Below are 20,571 nucleotides of genomic sequence, written 5' to 3'. Positions count from 1 at the left end.
TTATGTAGTATAAGTCTCCTAAATCCATTTGCTTCTTTTAGGAACATTATTTTGTTCCATTTAAAAATAAACAAGAAGAAGGAGGTTCTTACCCAACATATGTCCCAACTTTCTTTAAATATCCATCTATGTGCACTGTGGTGGATTGGTAAGAATAAATATTGCACATTTCAATCTTTAGATGGAAAATATCTTGCTCCTAACCAAAAGCCAATTTCATTGGGAGAATTTTGTTGCCTTGATGTCTATAAGTGCTGCAATATATCAAATATGCCAACACTAAAATAGGAAAATTTGTTCTCATAAATATTGATCAAGCTATTCACGGAGACATCAATAAATGATTTTACTAGATCAATTTGTTAAGCAGGCTTTTCAACATTAAAAGCCTGATATATAAATTTACTAGCATCCTTGAAATCAAGTTTTGGGAATCACATAGTCTGGAAATATTTATCTAAATAATCTTGCAAACTTCAGGTTGCAAATTAATATCAATCACACATCTTACCATTTTATATAGATGCATCTATCAAATATTAAATACTTGTATGGCTTATGTGCTTCTAAATGGGCCCATATATATTTCCAGAAATATAGTGATCCATTCGAAAACAAAACATAACTAGTGACATTTTATAATCAATTTTCTTTGAGAACAAGCAGCACATACGGATTCTTAAAAATGTTGGCTATTCGGAAGAATCTTCTGGTTCTTCAATGGATATCAATACATAATCTTCAGTAATTATATAGTTTAAGATGATCAAACAAGTCATGCCAACAATAAATCTAATTATATCAGTAAACTTCTGGTTTACTGTATCATGTTTCATTATCAATAATAAACTTTTCAATATAATATATGATTGATGATATCCATTTATGAAATTGATATGAAAAATATATCCAATATCAACTCATATTTGTATTTCAACAGTTTTTCCCCTCAAGATTGAGTCATTCAAATATGATTCATTTATTCATATATTTTATAAATAGCTGCTAGCATAAAATAGGTTAAAGCCAATAACCTATCTTTTGCTTGGAAGCCCAAGTACTTCCTAGTTTATATATAGTTACGGACTTTAATCCAATTATACTATAATATTTACACTCTTTGGAGAACCAAAGTTGCGATGTAGATCTATGGATCATATTTTTCACTATCAATACTTTGTCTGCTCATAAAGAAAAAATCAGTATTAGTTCTTCTGGAACTATATTAATACTATTACATCGAGTTCTTCAGGAACTATATAATTTAAGAGGAATATGAAAGACAACTCTATTTCAATATATTATTAACATAATAACAAATAATTATGAGTATCATAGATTTAACTTGCAAGACACATCGAAAACACACAAAAATGATGGAGAACATTTAAAATGAACTTTTAAAAGTAAAGTACTTAACGTTCAAAACATTTCAATATTGATCAGCATACTATATACATTTAAAATATTCAAAACTAATATTGAATTAAGATATAAATAAACAAAATATAACTAGTAACTTTTGGGTCTATTTGATCTATTTAGTTTTATACCACACATTTATCAATATCACAATATCAAATTCTTATAACAATTTGTTTATCACAAATCATGATAAATTTAAAGACTGGTAGAAATTAAACATTATACATATAGCTTTATAGGCATATACTTATATGTTTTCTATTTTTATATATACTTTGGATATCTATCTTTCTTCACAACTTATTGCCTTTAGACATTAAAATTAGCTTCGATATTTTCATAATATTACATGGTCTTTTTGATTCCACAATCATTTTTCTTTAACATTTGCTTTTCAATGAACTGATATATATTTGTCTATATGACTTCTGGTCATATTATAACAGTTATTCATAATTTTATCATATTGATCACAGGACTATTACTAATTCTGCTGTTATGATTCAATAGCCAAGCCCCAAGATTATTGTCCTTTTAGTTATCAGTTCCACTGATAGAATGTGATCATACTCTTTATCACTCTTATGAATATATTCTTCGCTTTCAATAACACACCATCAATTTTCTCAAATATTAGTCTTCCGGACTATAACAAAATTTTCAGAACTACAAAGTTCTTTTGTATTATTTCATTTTTAGCCATCAATCTTCAAGACTTTGATATAGATTATCAAATTGTGACAATTTTGTCATGCCATCTGTTACTACCACAAGATAGTCTGTTATCAAATAATCATCAAAACGTGATGTGGCTTCTGGCTATCTAATCACAAAATCAAGAATATAATGGCTATTAGCCATTCATTTATATGTTTAACATTCTACTTTTCAAGATAACAATTAACCAATATCAGAGATGATAATCATATATAGTAATTTTATAGATAAACAAAAACATCATAGCAAATCAATAAGTCTTAAGGATAGTAGGATTATAAAAATATAAGAAAAGTAAGAAATAAAAATTTTCATATCTCAATACGATAAATAAAATATTTGGTTGCCAATGAATCAGTATGGTTAAGACGCAAAACCATCATTTCCTCTAAATAAATTGGAGAAATCTTACCAAACTGTTCGGATCAAACTATCTTTATTCAACGAACAAAACTTCAACGTGTATCAACTAGGAGCCATGGATTCTGATGGTAGAGTCTCGTGCTGATAACGTGTTATGAAATTAACCAACAGTGAAAGTAGATTGGAGAAGAGAAGTAGACAAGAAAATGAGAGAATGATATTGTATTCCTTGCTTTGCTTCACTTGCCTCACAATACAATGACATGCCTTATTTATAGGCATAGTCTCACACATAAGTTACATTTGTACTTAAATGATAGATAGTGGACAATAAACCATATGAATATGAGTGGGGGGGAGTTACAAGATTAAAGACATAGTGGAAAGGTAATGGAGTAGTGGAAGATTAATGCCTAGTGGAAGTAGTGGGAGTTGATGATGAAGTTGAGAGGAAGAGGAAGAGGAAGAAGAGGAGATGGACATCCACATGTTATAATATTCATAACATAAATTAAATTTTCAATAATCATATAATTGTAAACTGCATTCAGTCCCGCTGGTAAAAAAAAAAACTATATTCAGTCCCTAAACTAAATAGATTACTTTGAAATACTTATATTTATTATTTTTTAAAAACTAATTTACATGATTTATAAATATATATAATCTAATAATATATATAAATATTTTTAGATCATATAACATATATTATAATTAAATACTACCTCTGGTCCTTAATATAAGGTTTTATTTGACTTTATTTTTATCATAAATATAAGACCCCCATCCATTTTATCTTTCATATTTATGCTTCTTTTTAAAGTAGTCCGTCTAATAATGGTAATTTTAGCTAATACATTTGATTGGTAAGGATATTTTACGAACGATAACACCTATTTATTACAAATAACTAACTTAACTTATTTTCTTAATATTCTCAAATTAGTCAACTAACTCTTATAATTAGGACCGGAGGTGGTAATTTATTTATTTGTTAATCTCTGTGAAATACTGCTTTCGGTCCTAAATATGAGAGCTAATTGACTAATTTGAGTGGATTAAGAAAATATGTTAAGGTAGTTATTTATAATAAATAGGTATTATCTTTCCTAAAATATTCTTGCTAATCAAGTTTATTAACTAGAACTATTATTATTTGAAGGACTATCTTAAAAAAAATCAATATAAAAAAAAGTAAATTAGAATATTATATTTAAGACTAAAATAAAAATTAAATAAAAATGTTATATTAAAAATCAGAGAGATAGTACAAGTGATATGTTAAAGAAAAAAAGCTAGTATTAAAATATGAATGGGATATTGAATTTATTTATTTTATTCTCTAAATGTATTACACAATACACACGCACAACTTCAAAGTGGGGCAGGAATACTTATTGAGTTTTTTCCACGACCGCGCATTGACGATAATTCCATGAAGAGAGCCACTTGAGAGAAAATGCGTAACGTGGAACATAATGATATTTGACGTCCATTAAATAATCTCACTCCCTTCCGCGAACCTCCTCCTTTTCAGTTTTCATTCTTTGACTTCTCTTTCTCTCGTCATTCAGGAAAATTCTATGCACAAACAGACACAGAAAAGCAGGTCACCCTCCCCATTTTATAAGATTTAAGCATTTTCGTAGGAGAAGCTGCGGAAATTTCCCGTGAGGCTCTCCAGCACCTTCTTCTACCTTTCAAAGCCGGCCGTAACGTGATGGATTCAAACTTCATATGCCTTATATATAGAACCGGCCCTCCATCGGTTCTTCAAACCATTCCAACAAGGCAGATCATAGCCTTTTCGTCTCATAACAAAATACCAATTTGAGTCCGATAGAGGGACACCGGAATTTTAACTTTACATCGCTTTGCAGAATTTCTGTAGCCATGGTTACCGGCCAACTTGATTGCTTGATTCAATTCGACAGGTTAAATTGTCAGGATGATGCTACCTCCAGTTCTAATCCCTTATTTGGTCTGTTAGACCTTTTTCTTTTGGGTACAGTTTTCACCAAAATAAAGAGTTATTTCCCAAAGTTTTGGTTTTTCCTTCTGTCCCAAAAACATGTCTCAGATTCTGAGTTGAGCCACCAAGAGAATTCGGTTCCTGGAATCAGAGAGGACGGGGCTCTTGGTAGGGACGAAGTGAAAATGGTGATGGAAAAATTAGGGCTTTTTTGCAGCTCAGAAAGTGAGGAACTTGAGGCTAAATATAGTTTGGGCGAAGTTTCTGATGCGTTTGAAGAGGAGGAGCCAAGCCTCGAAGAGGTGAAGCAAGCATTTGACGTGTTTGATGTGAACAAAGATGGCTTTATTGATGAAAGGGAGTTGCAGAGAGTTCTGTGTGCTCTGGGTTTCACCGGAGCTGCAACACAACGAGAGAACTGCCAGAAAATGATCAGGAACTTCGATGAGAATGGAGATGGAAGAATAGATTTCAGGGAATTTGTAAAAATCATGGAGAACAGTTTCTGCTGATTTGTTCTTCCTTGGTTTAAACATCTATTAAATATCAGTCATTGATCCAACCAATTTTTATTTTCGCTGTCTGTGTGAGACCTCATCCGTTAAACGGAATCCCATATTTATGATGAAGGCTCAGAGCCCACACACTCCGCAATTCAATAATAATAGATATGTTATCTTAACAAAACAACCCCACTGAAGGAATCAATATCTTACCCGGTATTAAATTGATGTGTAGATACAATATTTGATTTTGACTCCTAGTACGCTTTTTTAGTTTCAATTCGTTCTCCGTTTGTTTTCTGGGTAACATAGGAGGCTAAAAGGCATTCTCCTTTAAAAATTACTGCAAGTTAAAACGAAACTTGATAACCTTGAATGAAGACAGTCATTATAAACTCTGTGAAGTAAGAAGCCTGTGTTTGCTCGTTGGGATCATCTGGTTCAATTCAACACTAGAGCCTATCTGTAGCCTCTCTGCCCAAACTTGCTGACTAGTCCGCCATGTTTAATTAGCAGTGTTGCAGCAATTTTCTTTGCTTTTCCCAACAGACCAACATGACCCACGAATCAACCATAAAATCAAAATTTTTATGCCCTCTGATTCAAATTACGATTCTCAGTCAATAGTAATGGATTTGGAAGTACTTGTATTCTTGCTCAACCGATTCAGTTGGCTGCAATATGACATCCTATGAATAATACACAACCCCATTTCCACCATTTAAGAGTTCCAAACCGTAATTTAAAGAAACTAAATCAGATCAAGATTTTCCCACAACCTCTTCTTCAGTATCTATATTCTATATAATACTTAAACTATATGAAGTCAATATGGTGTATTTGCCCTGTGAATCGTATTATGATTTGATATATTTAGCTTATATTGAGCTACATGTTTTGTTGTTTTGCGGTGTAATGGTTGGATTTTTTCCGTTAATTTCAAAATTAGTGGGTCTCACTAGATGATTTTGTCACAATTATGTCTCTTGTGCAATAAACAAGACCGATTTCTAATTGGATAAACTGCGGCAACAAACCTGCAATTCACACAGCAGCCACATCCACCTTCCATGAAAGGACCAAGCATATAGACGTTCTCTTGCACACGTGCATGAGAAAGTTCAAGCAAAAAGCCTGTTCAAGCAAAAAGCCTTGTCCGGATAGAAGTTGGGTTTGGAAGCCCAAAATGTGATCTTTAAACATTTATCCAAAAACCCTTTTTTTTAAGAACCAAGTTTGAGCTCCTAACTGCGGTTTTTTTCAATAAAAGTTATTCAAATGCTCTTATCTGTTAAAAAACCACGTTTGCGCTCATAAACCACGTCATATGAGAAGCAACTCTAACTTGCATATACTTCTGATTAAATCAGTTTTGTCTTAAATTATGCTTATAAATCAATTTTATCCAAACTCCATTTTGCCTAACACTAATCCGAATACACCCTCAGTTGCTGCTCTGCTCAACTTGCTCATGCTGCATTTGCTTGATATGCATGTTCCAGCTTCAGTGGGAGTAACAGAGGATACAGCTAGCGAAGTTAGTTAAACTAAATTAGTTCAAGTTACTGTCAGCCGTTAGTAGTTTATGCCATTTGTTAGCAAGACTCATGACAGTTAACTCTAAATTGTATATGCGTGTACATCAAATCATAGTGGAAAGTATCTTCCTCATTTTCCAACTCACTTTCATATTTGCTGAGCATAAAAGTTATGACTTGAAAACAGTTTGGAACTTCGGTTGCATTTATTGCACATAATCAAAATGATTAAAAGGAACGTAATCATATTTTATCAGAAAGCCAATTGAAAAATCCTTCCTCGCAACTTATTTAAACAAAGGCACACTCCACTTGCAAGTGCCATTATAGAATAAAGGAATTTTAACCAACGAGCAGTTGGTCGAACTAGTAAATAGGTTCACCTCCCGTAAGGATGAAAACGCGTGTTCGAGTCCCGGAAAGCACTCTTGTTGGGAGAGGAGACAACCTCGCCTATGTGGGCAGCACTCCTACCCCTTGAGTCTGGATTAGTCGGTTGCCAATAGGCGCCAGATTACCCGGCGGTGTATAACAAAAAAAAAAAACAGAATAAAGGAATTTTAAGATTGTAACTAACCACCAACCAAGGGGTCCATATGCTGATCGTTATCATGTTGATGGGCTTAAGTATATCCCTCTCTGATATGAAGTATACTCAGGTAGAAACCTCATGATAACACTTCATATCTTTAAACGAATATAGCCATAAATGATTAATAAAACTTATAAATATATAGGGAGAGCTATATCGTTCATTCGTTGTAAATACCACAACGCAATTTCAGATTTTGCCAAACTGCAAGAATTTGTCCCTCTCTAGCTAATATCCCTTTCTAATGTAAAGGATCCAAGTATCGATAATTAAGCTCCTTTATCTAGATTTATTTCAAAGTATATTTTTTTGTGGGGGCTCATTCAAAAGAGACATCAAATGTTGAAAATATATTGTTCACACTTCACACAGAAAGCTCAGAGGAATGGAGGATAGATAATATCAGAAAGAAACTAGTAGCGAATTTTGATTGATGTACATGCGAGGTGAGCGAGCACATGAAGGGACTAGATATTTTGTCATGTATGTTATGATGAAATTGAATTTGTTGCAGAGGATGTGTTGCAGGAATATTGAGGCCACAATATGTCAAATGGAATTTATGTTCACTCTTGTCTTGTGCAGAGCAGTTGCTTTCTGTGGAAGAAACAGTTGTTTTTCCCCCCACAGTGAAATGTTCCTAACATTGAGGGTAAACACTAATTGAAGCGGAGACAAAACTGGTGGGTCAAACTCAAACGGTCAAAAAAATGAGAAGTCCAAATGTACAAATGGAAAGACAAACATAACTTGAGAACCCACCAAAAGAGTTGCCAAAAAGGGCCAAAAGAAAAGACCCTGCAGCTAGTAAAACTGAAGAATCAGGTTACATTTCATTTCAGGGAATTTATTACTTTCTTACTGAAATTAGAACTGATCATAAGAGATCAATAATATGTGGACTTAAATTTAAAAAGCAGGTACAGCTCAAATCTGAATTCAAGATATTGTTCATAAGCAATTAAGCACAGTTGAAGTCAGGCATTTAAACTACGTTACCCAGGAGCGGCATGATCATTATCATGATGTCTCTTATTCAGAAATAATTGAAGCCCAACAACATTAAAAGCATACTCAACAATATATTACAATCAAATTAAAGTAAGGAGAACCCCACTTGCTCCCTCAAGTGGGATTCTTACAAACGACTTATCATTCTCACAAGTTGTACCTTATAGTACATGAAATCATTATCACAAGCTGTACCTAATAATCCTAGTAGTACATGAAACCATTCTCCGCCAAACAGAGCCACTCTTGAGGCGTCCCATATGTTGTTCACCTCAACAATATTTTAATTGCTTCTCTCATTACTCTATTACCTTGTACCAAACTAATAATACTTTCATCCTATGGAATTTTAGCCTTGGAAAAATCAATCGACGTGCAAATCTGTTCCCAAAGATAACAAATTCATTGTACTTTAGCCATTTCCGTTTAGTAAAATCAATGGACAAAAAGACTGAGTTTCCACGGAATTATTACTTTTAAGGACAAATTAATAAACATGCACAGTCGTTAATTTTTGTGTGAAGGCTAAGATAAACTCAAGGTGAATTCAATTCAGTATCGAAATTGGCGTCCAGTATAGGTCTGGCCAAAGGACCAAGAGGGTGGCGCAACGTTGTAAGAGACAAGAGAGCGACCATCACTGGTGGTGACCAAGAAAGAAAGGGCCTGACCAGTGAGGTAAGAATTGCTCTGCCAGTTTTGGCCCCAGTTTCTGGACATGGCTTGCCATCTAATCCTTGACCCCTTGATTGCCACTGCATGCACATCTCCAGCTCCTCCAACGTTTGTAACCAGCACTAAATTGAAGTATGAATGCCCATTGATGGTAAATCTTATTCCTCCTCTTCTCCTACACCTCACCCTTCAATTCCATTCAACCACACCAGAAAAACGTTGTTAGTCGGAGAAGATAGTGTCACGAGGACCATGCTTTAACTATTCTTGTCACCATTTCACTTTGAAAATTTCTTGTTTGTCACTGCTTTTTGATGAAACTTCCTTTTTAACTCCCAAACATACCTTGAAAATTATTGTGACTGTGACTGTGAGAGCAAATGAAAGAAGAAAGTGAAAAAAGAAGGTACCTTCTGTAACTGACAGGAACAATGCCGGCTTTGTACTGAGCAATGTGTTGGAAAACAGGTTGGGAAAGATCAAAATGGAGGTTGGGAGGGTCACACCAGCCACCTGGTGGGCAAAAATTAGTGGCAGTGACCACAACAGTGCCGGGGAGACACCATTGTGGGTCATTCACACATCTAATCTGATAACATGCACCACAGCTTAGTCCATTGTCAAACAAAGCACTGCTCACAGCTGCTGTGTTTGTTCCATATCCTTGACTGTACAGATTTCCGTACCCACATGCCCCTCCTGCAATATAACATTTCACCCTATCATCTCAACGACATCCAAACATATTATTCTCTCCTTTTTCTGTCAATAATGGTGAAAGAAAAGCTCTTTATGTCTTAGTAACGATAGTTGGTTGGCTTTGGTTACAGGCTTACCCATAGTTCCTGAAGCATCGCTACCGCCATAGAAAGTTGCATGAGCATTATTCCAGCCCCCATAGCCATGTCCATGAACAAAGGAGACAAATCCCAGAAGAAGAAAGCCAAAAGGAAGAAGACCCATTTTTGTTTCCTGCATAAATATGGGAAATTTAAGATTGGTATGGAACAATAAAGAGTAAAGGAAGAGAATGAAGATGGAGAAGAAGAAGAAGAAGGGTGAACCTTGAAAGGTGGTGTTTTGAGGGGATGAAGGTGGGGAGGATTGGAGTGCGAATAAATAGAGGCCAGTCAACGTCAAAGATGACAGAGACGACCTGACACATTTTGAGCTGTTGGGACCATACAAATGCAGTAATATCTATGTATGCTTGTGTTTGTGCGAGGTAGTAAACGGTCTTGGAACTCTGTTTTTGTGAAAACTTGTCTCTTTCTTAATCCAAATCAATGAAAGGTAGATTCCATGTGAAGTTCTAATAGCTGATCTACTGGATTCCACCCCTCATTTTATATGCTGAGCAGACAATATTGCCTGAAACTTCAAGGCGAGTTAAGATAAAAAGCTTTTTTTTTTTTTTGTGCAGTTAATTTAGCGCAAAGGAAGCACTAACTGTAGTTTTTAGAGGGCCATTATGGGATGGTTTTGTAGAATTTGTGGAAATGATAGGAATGTGCATATGTTAGAATTCGGGAAAAACAAAACATGCGTGTTTGGCTGGCATGCATGCAAGGGTGCTTGGCTATTAAATACAAACATGTGATATTTGTTCTTAACTGCAGACAGCAAGTACCTACCTAGTTATTGTGCTCACTCTCACGCTGCCCCAAGAGAGTTATGTTTCTTATGACCCATCTTCTTCTCACCTACAGTAATCTCTCTCGCCAAGAAGACTCTTCATTCATGGCTTACGGTGACCCAAAACAGTTCTTGTACTTGACAGATTCTTCTCTTTTCAATCCATTATTCACAACGTAAAATATAAATTGCTAGAGACAACTTGAAATTCGAAGGTATAATTATGTCTGTATGTGATGTTCAAACTGTTTAGCCGCAATTATTGGGCTAAGTAACGAAGGAAGTGAATGTCCAAAAGCTGTATTCATTCATGAGAAAAATTTCACCTCCCCACTTAAAGACTACGAAATGATATGAGCTTGGAAGAAATACTGTTTGGATGCAATATGAAAGCGTCGGCAGGGATGAAAGTGAAGAAGGACCTAAAGTTAGAGGGTTAATGACAAATGGGAAGGACGGTGGGGTCAGGTGATAATTTAGAAACTATTTCACATGGGAGGGAGGGACTACCACAACACAAACACCGCCCAAGGCTACGGACATAGGACACTCCCCTACTTCATTTTTGCAACCTCCCTTGTACCCAATAAGTTTTTTTTCTTTTTCTTTTGGACCTTTCTATCTATGCATTTTCCTAAAACACAGACGCACACTCTTCCTCTCCCTCCAACCCAATAATATTGCCACTTGTGAAACTTAATTAGCTTGGTTTAGTTTGTTCTCAAGAATATTCCTTCCTAGGTGTAATACGTACCAATTAATTTCAGATTATTTGGTTGATTACACTCTCATGTTCAATGATTATATATATGTGAGTTGGAAACTAAGAGAATGTTTAGTTGCTGATAAGGATGAGAATGTAATGGATTAAAGAATGTTTAGCTGCTGATAAGGAACATGATAATTAACGTGGAGTATGGAATGGAACTTGGTTTGCATGCAATTATATGACCTCGGTAACAATTCAGATTTTATACCCCCTGTGTGTATACGAAGAAGGAGATGAAGTGGTAATAGACTAATAGTAGTACCCTTTGGCCTATGGAGCTAAATTTGCTGGGGAAAGGGGGACGAATCTCTGGACTTAGATTTGGGGGTCCTCAATGTCAGCATGCTGCATATACATCAACGCGTGGATCTGTGAAAACACAGGCCATAGACATTGGATAACAATATCAGATTCCTCTGACCACACATTCTAACAAATGTACCTAAAATAATACACTCCCTTCTAGTTAAGATAATTCATGCCACTGTATAATTAGTTCATTAATGAGCACCAAGGCACCATATAATCAACATTTGATCTTGCTTAGCATGACCCAAGTGTGCTTTTTGATCTTGCATTGTCATCGCAGTACTTTCTCTCAGGGAGTGAAGTCAGGTCAAACAGTTACTGAAAGCTCCAAATTAATTATGTGTTCGTACGTTTAACCGAACCTGTAGAACTGTATACACACACTACAATAAGGGAATTACACAGCAAATAAAAACTAGAACAAACCACTGCTAAACAGTAGAAGTTTGTTACTATGACATGATGTAGAAAACAAGCGAGCGTTGGCAGTTGGCACCGCTCACCTGCTGTTGTCGTGTTCATCTCACGGCCTTCAGAATTTCACCTCTCTGCATATTAGATTTCCCGTGAATTCCCTGATTACTGTACTTCCTTCCTGTGCTTAATATAAAAACAAAACAATTAATTTGCAGATATTAAAAAGATTAATTTAGTTATTTGTAATAAATAGATATTGTCTTCCTTAAAATATTATTGCTAATCATGTGCATTAGTTAGAACTACTATTTAATGAAACATTTAATATGTACAACTATTATAAGAACTACCTTGAAAAAAATAGATAAATATGAGAGACAGAGTAGATTGGGATCTTACATTAATTTAACACTAAATTGAATGTCAAACCAGTATTTATATTAAATAGCGGAGTTAGCATTATTTTCTCTGTCATCTATCTTGCTCTGTACAAGTCTTCTAATTTTCTGGATTCAACTAATGCATGCTCTAAGCCTCTGACTCATTCAAGTGTTTCAACTTCATCTGCTTACGAGTCAAGAGTGCTGCATCCAACAAAATCGCTGCCATAGTCACCATTTCCCTCTAATTTCTTATCTTCTGCAAATCAATTCTGCTTGTCCATCCCTTAATTTCCAATATGATTTCACTAGCGCAACAAAACGAATTTGTTTCTCCATATTTGGATTCATATTACTCATCTACGTGGCCTTTACAACAAAATGCACGAAACCAAGGACACTGATAAAATCTTATACAACTACTCCTCCGGTCCTTAATATAAGACCTATTTAACTAATTTGATTAGATTAAGAAAGTTAGGTAAGTTAGTTAATTATAGAAAATGTGACATGTTTTTCCTAAAATACCATAATCATCTTTCTTAATACCCCATCTCCCTCTTCTACTTGATTATGGTTGAGGGAGTATCCATAGGGGTAATTTAGAAAAAATTGATAAATATGTAAAATGGGTCTTATATTTAGGATCAAAACCAACTTAATAATTGAATTCTATATTAAGGACCGGAGGAGTATCACAGTTGACAATGTGTCAAAGGGTCCCTATTTTTCTCGTTCTTTCATGGAGTTACCGTCCATTGGATTTGAACATAATTTCGACATAAAAATCTCCTGTTCAGTTATGGCTCAAACTTGACGACCTCTTCAACAGACCTTCTGGGGTCCTCCGGTCCTAAATATAAACAATTTACTCTACATATGAATCTTATAACTAATACTACCTCCGGTTTTTAATATAAGACCTCATTTAATTTTTATCTTAGTCCTAAATATAAGATACCAATCCACTTTGTCTCTCATATTTGTACATTTTGTCCCAAGATAGCCCTTGTAATAATTGTAGTTCTAGCCAATATACTTAATTAGCAAGGATATTTTAGGAAAGACAACATCTATTTATTACAAATAACTAATTTAACTTTTTTTTCTTAACCTACTCAAATTAGTCAACTAGCTTTTATATTTAGGACCGAAGGTAGTACTACTTTTGGTCCTTAATATAAAACCTAGTTGACTGATTTGGAAAAATTAAGAAAATTAGTTAAGTTAGGTATTTGTTGTAAGTAGATATTGTTTTTCCTAAAATACCTTTGTCAATCATGTATATTAGTTAGAATTACTATCTGATGAAATATTTAACATGTGTAACCATTATAAGGATTATTTTGAAAAAAAATAAATAAATATAAAAGACAAATAAGACTGGCTTCTTATATTTAGGGTCAAATTGAAAATCAAATAAGTTTTTATAATACAATTACCACCAACTTTGGCTATGGTTGACCCACTCAATACCTCACTTTCCTCGTCCTTCCGGTTCTTCTTTCTCCCCATCCGTCCCTGCCTCAAATAATTAATTTCTTTACTTCAAAAATCTGTGAGAAGTTCTGGACAGTTGGTTCCGTCAATAAAAAGCTGACTATAACGATCTTGATGGACAATTTAACAAGACTTAAATAATGAGAGTTTATTAGGACCCATTCCATTATTTCTTGAGATCGTTACGCGAGAATGCACAATTTTCTTCTTCTTAGGGTATCATATTGTTATCTCCGGTACTTAATACTACCTCCGGTTCTTATTATAAAACCCCGTTTGACTTTTTATTTGGTCCTAATTATAAGACCCCCAATCCATTTTGTCTCTTTTATTTATGTATTTTTTTCCAAGATAATCCTTCTAATAATGATAGTTCTAGCCAATATACTTAATTAGCAAAGATATTTTAGAAATGACAACACTTATTTATTACAAATAACCAACTTAACTTACTTCCTTAATCTCCTCAAATAAGTCTTATAATTAGGACCGGAGGTAGTATAAGACTCTGTTTGACTTTTATTTTGGTTCTAAATATAAGACCCTAATTCACTTTGTCTCTCATATTTATACATTTTTTTCCAAAGTAACCCTTCTAACAATAATAGTTCTAGTCAATACAATTGATTAGTAATGATATTTTAGGAAAGATAGTACCTATTTAGGATAAATAACTAACTCAACTTACTTCTTTAATCTCCTCAAATTAGTCAACTGGCTCTTATAATTAGGACCGGAGGTAGTATTTGAGTTCCTTAGTAACAAAGTAATTTTACCTTAAAAATTGTGATTGATAGGATAATTAAAAGATTACATCGATGTTGTCCTTTTTCTTGGCCGTCGGTTGTATCCAATCTTGTATGAATAGAAGTGAACGTTTGTTATATAATAATAATAATATAAGAAAGGAAAAAAGCAATTACTCAACCTTGTATATTTAATACGTTTGCTTCCAATCAAATCAAGATGTGTATTTTTTATTATTTATATGTTATTTATCTTATAAGAAATTTACATTATCAAAACTTTAAAATCTGTCCTTTAATCCAATTAGATAAAAATTATCATACCCTTATCCTTTTTATCTGAAAATATTTTTAGTAATTAAACTGTAAAGGTAAATATAAATGTTGCGTTGATATCATGTACAAAGTTTTAGAGCAGCAATTATAAAATAAAAAAAACTAAACGCTGTTAATTGATAAAATAATTATTAATTATTAATATTGGGTTTAACAAACGTTTTATTATATATAAAATAAAATTAAATGTAATTGTGCGGTTGTTTTAAAGAAAGTTTCCTAATCTTCCTTTTGAACCGGGTCGGGTGGATTATGGCGGTGATGATTTATTAATATTATATGGAAGGCTGCCAACCCTAATACTAAGTACATTCGTTATCGTTTTCCCTTCCGGTTGCTGTGGACGATTCGTATTTCCCAATTCGACGCTGTACATCCGTTCTTTGTAAGCATCTCTCTCTCCTGCTGCGCAAGTCCACGCCAAGATCTGGTTAACTTTCCTTGTTTGTTTTTTTCACCATTTTTCACCCCTCATAGATTTCTTGATAGCTTCCCGCTTGACAAAAGTTAGCTTCCCTTGCCGGGAAAGAGGACTGATTTCTCATGTAATTTACTTTACCTTTGCTAGAGATTTTTTTCCCTCCTGTTTACTCGCGGCGCATTGATATAAAATCGTCCCTGGGTTGGCCTAAATGATAAATTTGGATCGACATCTTTAGAATAATATCCCTTTCCGCTTGATGCGCTGGTACGATTAGGGCATTTTAGGAGTTTACTTGCAAGGTGGTGTTTCGTGTGTTGCATGAATTTTTGCATTCACATTTACATGAATGGTCACCCTCGTTCTAGAATGACATTAAAATGGCTTTTCAAATGCAAGTTTTTGTAAGCGAGCTGGAAACATTATCGTTAATTTCTATCGTCATTATAGGGGATTAGGTAGTTATTCCAGTACTGCATTAGGATTATGTTTTATCTCCTAGTCAAGGCAAATAACCTTTATGAATTTTCTTGTATAGTTTGTGAACCTTTGTAGGGTTTCTCACTATCTTTCCTTGGTCTATGTAGAGTATCTGACTATCTGGGCTGCTCCCAAACTGTTTTACCTCATGGCCGGTCCTAGAAGTAGTTATGGAAAGCGTTCCCACTCTCAATCTGACTATGAGAATGGAGGAAATAAAAGGAGAAATCCAGGTGATGAAAGAGAGCAGTTTATAATTGATCCAGAAGATACTGTATACCGTTATTTATGCCCTGTTCGAAAGATTGGTAGTGTTATTGGTAGGGGAGGTGAGATTGTTAAACAATTAAGGATAGACACTAAATCTAAAATTAGGATTGGTGAGACTGTGCCTGGATGTGAAGAGCGTGTTATTACAATCTACAGCTCCGGTGATGAGACTAATGCCTTTGAGGATAGTGGTAATTTTGTATCACCAGCACAGGATGCTCTGTTCAAGGTGCATGACAGAGTGGTTGCTGAAGAGGGGCATGGTGATCAGGAGACCGAAGGAGGTCATCAAGCCACTGCTAAGCTTCTTGTACCTTCTGATCAAATAGGTTGTGTGATTGGAAAAGGTGGTCAGATTGTTCAGAGCATCCGTAGTGATACTGGGGCCCAGATACGAATACTAAAGGATGAACATTTGCCTCCTTGTGCCTTGAACTCCGATGAACTTGTGCAGGTAAACTGGATAGGTTTTCTTAATATTGGTTTTTTCTACTGCTTGATATTAACCATAGAAGGACATGTGATCCTTTCATTTGTTTCTACAATTATTTGTAATTGTGTTTTCAGGACTGGAATGAACTTACCCTGTTGATTGCAAAAAGTTTCTTAAATTTTTTACTTACATGATGCATGGGTTTGTCCATATCATTTTTTTCTGGTTTTTGAATCTGTAATGATAATTTCACTTTTGTTGTTTCACTAGTTTAATTTTAGTTTTACTCCTGCTGTTCTGAGGATAAATGGCCGGTGTATTGTGATTTATGCAATTATTATTAGTGAAATACTCGTCTCACTGTTTTTGTTTTAAATATAATTCATGCCATTATGTATGTTAACTATTTTTTCTTGACGGAACATGCGTACCTGCTCCATATCAGTCTTAAATTATTATATTACGTTTTATTCTTATTTAAACCTATTGTTCTTTACGTGTTTAGTAATTTAGATGTTGTGGTTTTGTCCTGTTTTCTGATGTTATGGATGTGGCTGGCACACTTTGCTTTTAGTTTGTTTCTGTTATGTGATATTTTTTTTACCCTTATGGCTGTGCTGTTCGGGGTACTGCAGATATCTGGTGATGCTGCAACTGTGAAGAAGGCTCTATATCAGATTGCATGTCGACTTCATGACAACCCATCACGGTCTCAGACTCTTCTTACCTCTGCAATGCCTGGTGTATATCCTACGAGTGGTTCGCTGGTTGGCCCAACTGCTGGAGGTCCAATTGTGGGAATAGCTCCTCTTGTGGGTCATTATGGGGGATATAAAGGTGATACTGGAGACTGGCCAAGATCCTTGTACCCAGCACCAAGGGATGAAACATCTTCAAAGGAATTTTCGGTTCGTTTGGTTTGTCCAACTGGAAACATTGGAGGTGTAATAGGCAAAGGTGGTGCTATAATAAATCAAATCAGGCAGGATTCTGGGGCAACAATTAAGGTTGATAGCTCTGCAACAGAAGGAGATGATTGCCTTATAATTATTTCAACAAAGGAGGTGAATTGCTGTCTATTGATCATTCATTGGAACTATTTCTAATTATGTGCATATGAAATATAGGTTGAAGATTTTTGCTTAATTGCAAAATTTTAAAAATTATGCTCTTGCAGTTCTTTGAAGAAACATTTTCTCCAACCATTGAAGCAGCTGTACGTTTACAGCCCCGGTGCAGTGAGAAGGTTGAGAGAGATTCAGGAATTATCTCATTCACAACACGGTTGCTGGTGCCAACCTCCCGAATTGGTTGCCTTATTGGTAAAGGAGGAGCTATCATAACTGAGATGAGGAGGCTGACAAAAGCTAACATCCGCATCCTGTCAAAGGAAAGTCTTCCTAAAATAGCATCTGAAGATGATGAAATGGTGCAGGTAAGGTTATTATAGTTGTGTTTTTTATTTAGAATTGCTGAATTTGTTTGTGACATTTACAGTTGCTTTTTGAATAAAATTGTTTCCTCTAGTTATTTAATTATTTTTGTTGATCAGATTTCCGGAGACCTTGAGCTTGCAAAGGATGCTCTTGTGCAAGTACTTACACGGTTAAGAGCAAATCTTTTTGACAGGGAGGGGGCTGTTTCTGCATTCCTTCCAGTTCTGCCGTATCTTCCTGTTCCTGCTGATGGTCCGGATGGTTTAAGTTATGATGCTAGAGATGGTAAAAGGCATGGGCGAGGACATTCTTATTCAAGTGGATATGGTGGTTCTAGTGATTTAACTGCTGGTGATGGCTATGGAAGCTATGGTAGTTCCCAGGTACTCTAGGCATAAGCAATTGTGAAGTTATGTGTAAGTTCTTCATGTTAATTTATTTCTGATTCGACAATTGCAAAATTGTTCCATTCATTTGTAGTTTGGTGGTAGCGCTGCTTACGGGGCTTATGGAAGTTATTCTTTGGGACGGACTGGCACTTCTGGGTAACAAAAACTTTACCATATTTGCCGTTTTCTCTTTATCTGTAGATTTTTTAGTGTGCTTTGGCTTATGCTACTCTTCCTGGGTGAATGCGTGACATAATTCTGATGTTATATGGGGATTAAAGGTTTTCTCTAAGACTGTTATGGAGCCTATTTTTAGACTAAGGGGGTGTTTGGGTGGAAACAAAACCATGGTTTTGAAAAGTCTTTTACAGTATACGAAGTAAATATGTGAACGAGTTTGTCTCGATTTGTGGTACACTCATCCAAACACCTCCTAAAGCTTTTTTAGGAACCATGTTTGAAGCTTCTGTGCCATGAAACCTGTTTGGAACTGTAGGTTTGGTCTGATTTGTGTTGTATGAGACTCCTTAGTGTTCCCTGTCCGTGTTGGGGAGAGGCCAATTGGCTGATTTCAATTTCTGGCTGTTTCAAAGCTCATCAGTGCTGATATTTAGTATCTGTTACCAGGTTGTCTAGTCACCACAGTGTTTCTCGGAGGAGAAACCATGCTTACTAAAAATTGTTCATGGTTACCCGCAGGTAGACTACAGTTTTCACCGAATCTTTTGTCTTATATCTGACAACCTACTATAATTTAGGCCAGTGACAACCTTGACCACTGTCCATTCTGATGCTCTTGTTTTACCTTGTTGCCTCTCACTTCCCACTTATACAGCTGAGATATGTGAAGCCTGAAGCCTGCCTACTGTTTAAACTGGAAGATCAGATGAACCAGGGTTTGACAAACTCATGGCCTACCTTGATGCTTCTACTTAGAGGACCAAACATATGTGGAGACTATTGAAATTGGCCATGTTCACTTTACCTTATTTCCCAAGCTTGATAACTTGTGCTCCCAAGAACCTATAAAGCTGGCCTGCCTTTGTTGCTGCTTTGCAATACTAGTTCTTGTCATTATAACTAGAACTATGATGCTTTTGTGATCCTCTGGAAGCTGTATAAGCTTACTAGCTTTTTTTTCCCCCCTTCGCTTGCCCTTTTTTTAATCGTCTGTAGCACGAATTTGTGTTTATTTGAATTTAATGATGTTAATTCTGATTAAGCTGATCATATACGTAAAAGATTGGTGGTGGTTTGTTGTCTGAATTTCATGTATTGACACCTTTATCAATCACCGTAAGTAGGTAATGTTTTGTTCTGTGTGGCACTATTTTACTCATAATATGTGCTCATGGATTTAGTTTAGTATTTGTTGAGTGGGAGGTATGAGCTGTTCTCACTATGCAGCAGTCTCATAATTGAAGTTCATATGGCCAAACTCTCTGTGGGTTTGGTTTGATTAGAGGTATGAAACTGTTCTCATTTTGCTGTTGAATTTTTTATATAAGCCATATAGTGGAAATCTACCGTTGCAAAGATAGCACTATTGGTATGCGGTTAATTAGTGTCCTGTTTTATGAGTTTGCAGTATTGTATATGCATGGATACAACAAACTGGATCCGTAGGGCTTGTTTGAGTTTGTTTGGCTTCCAGACTGCATTTGAATTTATGATATTCTTCCATTTTCCCTTTGAAAAATGTGTCTTAATTGTGTTCTGATGGATTGTTAACACCTGGTAATTTCACCAGTAGGTACTTCTCCAAAATTAATCTTCTGTTACTAGGAGCTTAATTGGACCAATATCAGTTTTAATTGGTGTCTAGCACTTAGCTACATGTTTCTGGGAAGAGTTATATAACCTGATTCAAATGGTTTTTGGTGCCCTCTGTTGAGTTATCTGGCCATGGAAGCTGTTTAAAATTCAAGATGATGTGTTAGGTTAATGTTCATATAAAATGTTCTTTATTGTCTTTCTCTAATCAAATGCAATCTCTTGTGGAACTTATCTCTCATGTTCTCTATTTGGCTATAACCAACACAAGCTTTCTGGCTTACTCCTGGTAGGCCCTCGCAGGGTTTTGTGTGATGTCAGTTTCTATAGTAGATTTGGCTTTCCAGGTTGAGTCACAAATGCATTGTAGAATTAGAATTTTTTTTTTTTTCCCGGTTGGAATTAAGTGACTTTCATAGTAATTGGGGAAGGATTTGTTTTCTTTTTGCCACGATGTGTCCATACATTCTTATTCTTATTA

The 20,571-nt window shown here is 35.2% G+C and overlaps 3 protein-coding genes across 7 annotated transcripts; 2 read left to right on the top strand and 1 right to left on the bottom strand.

Moving 5' to 3' along the window:
• Nucleotides 1-4,140: 4,140 nt before the first annotated feature.
• LOC114735974 (probable calcium-binding protein CML45) lies at nt 4,141-5,234 on the top strand. The gene has a single exon (XM_028923763.1). The coding sequence runs from the start codon at nt 4,399-4,401 to the stop codon at nt 4,987-4,989; it is 591 nt and encodes a 196-aa protein (XP_028779596.1). The 5' UTR covers nt 4,141-4,398; the 3' UTR covers nt 4,990-5,234.
• Nucleotides 5,235-8,126: 2,892 nt separating this feature from the next.
• Nucleotides 8,127-9,880, bottom strand: LOC114735973 (expansin-A15-like). 2 transcript variants are annotated; one of them, XM_028923761.1, is made up of 5 exons: nt 9,861-9,880; nt 9,633-9,768; nt 9,207-9,495; nt 8,793-8,983; nt 8,127-8,502 (listed from the first exon to the last, which is right to left on the bottom strand). In XM_028923761.1, the coding sequence occupies exons 2-5, from the start codon at nt 9,757-9,759 to the stop codon at nt 8,486-8,488; spliced, it is 624 nt and encodes a 207-aa protein (XP_028779594.1). In that variant the 5' UTR covers nt 9,760-9,768; nt 9,861-9,880; the 3' UTR covers nt 8,127-8,485. The 2 variants fall into 2 exon arrangements, with proteins under 2 accessions (XP_028779594.1, XP_028779593.1); XM_028923760.1 differs by having other exon boundaries at nt 8,127-8,983.
• Nucleotides 9,881-15,199: 5,319 nt separating this feature from the next.
• LOC114735972 (RNA-binding KH domain-containing protein RCF3-like) lies at nt 15,200-19,625 on the top strand. 4 transcript variants are annotated; one of them, XM_028923759.1, is made up of 8 exons: nt 15,200-15,273; nt 15,897-16,513; nt 17,128-17,556; nt 17,670-17,927; nt 18,045-18,311; nt 18,409-18,473; nt 18,945-19,016; nt 19,153-19,625. In XM_028923759.1, the coding sequence occupies exons 2-7, from the start codon at nt 15,938-15,940 to the stop codon at nt 18,991-18,993; spliced, it is 1,644 nt and encodes a 547-aa protein (XP_028779592.1). In that variant the 5' UTR covers nt 15,200-15,273; nt 15,897-15,937; the 3' UTR covers nt 18,994-19,016; nt 19,153-19,625. The 4 variants fall into 4 exon arrangements, 1 of the variants encoding a protein (XP_028779592.1); XR_003739309.1 differs by having other exon boundaries at nt 15,236-15,318; nt 18,045-18,473; XR_003739311.1 differs by lacking the exon at nt 15,200-15,273 and adding an exon at nt 15,278-15,292 and having other exon boundaries at nt 15,896-16,513; nt 18,045-18,473.
• Nucleotides 19,626-20,571: the final 946 nt, after the last annotated feature.

The sequence above is a fragment of the Neltuma alba genome, unplaced genomic scaffold (assembly GCF_004799145.2).
Source record: "Neltuma alba isolate B1F8T4 unplaced genomic scaffold, ASM479914v2 tig00013273_pilon, whole genome shotgun sequence".
Classification (NCBI taxonomy): Eukaryota; Viridiplantae; Streptophyta; class Magnoliopsida; order Fabales; family Fabaceae; genus Neltuma; species Neltuma alba.
The sequence above is the reverse complement of the archived record's forward strand: the minus strand, read 5'-3'. Positions and strand labels throughout refer to the sequence as shown.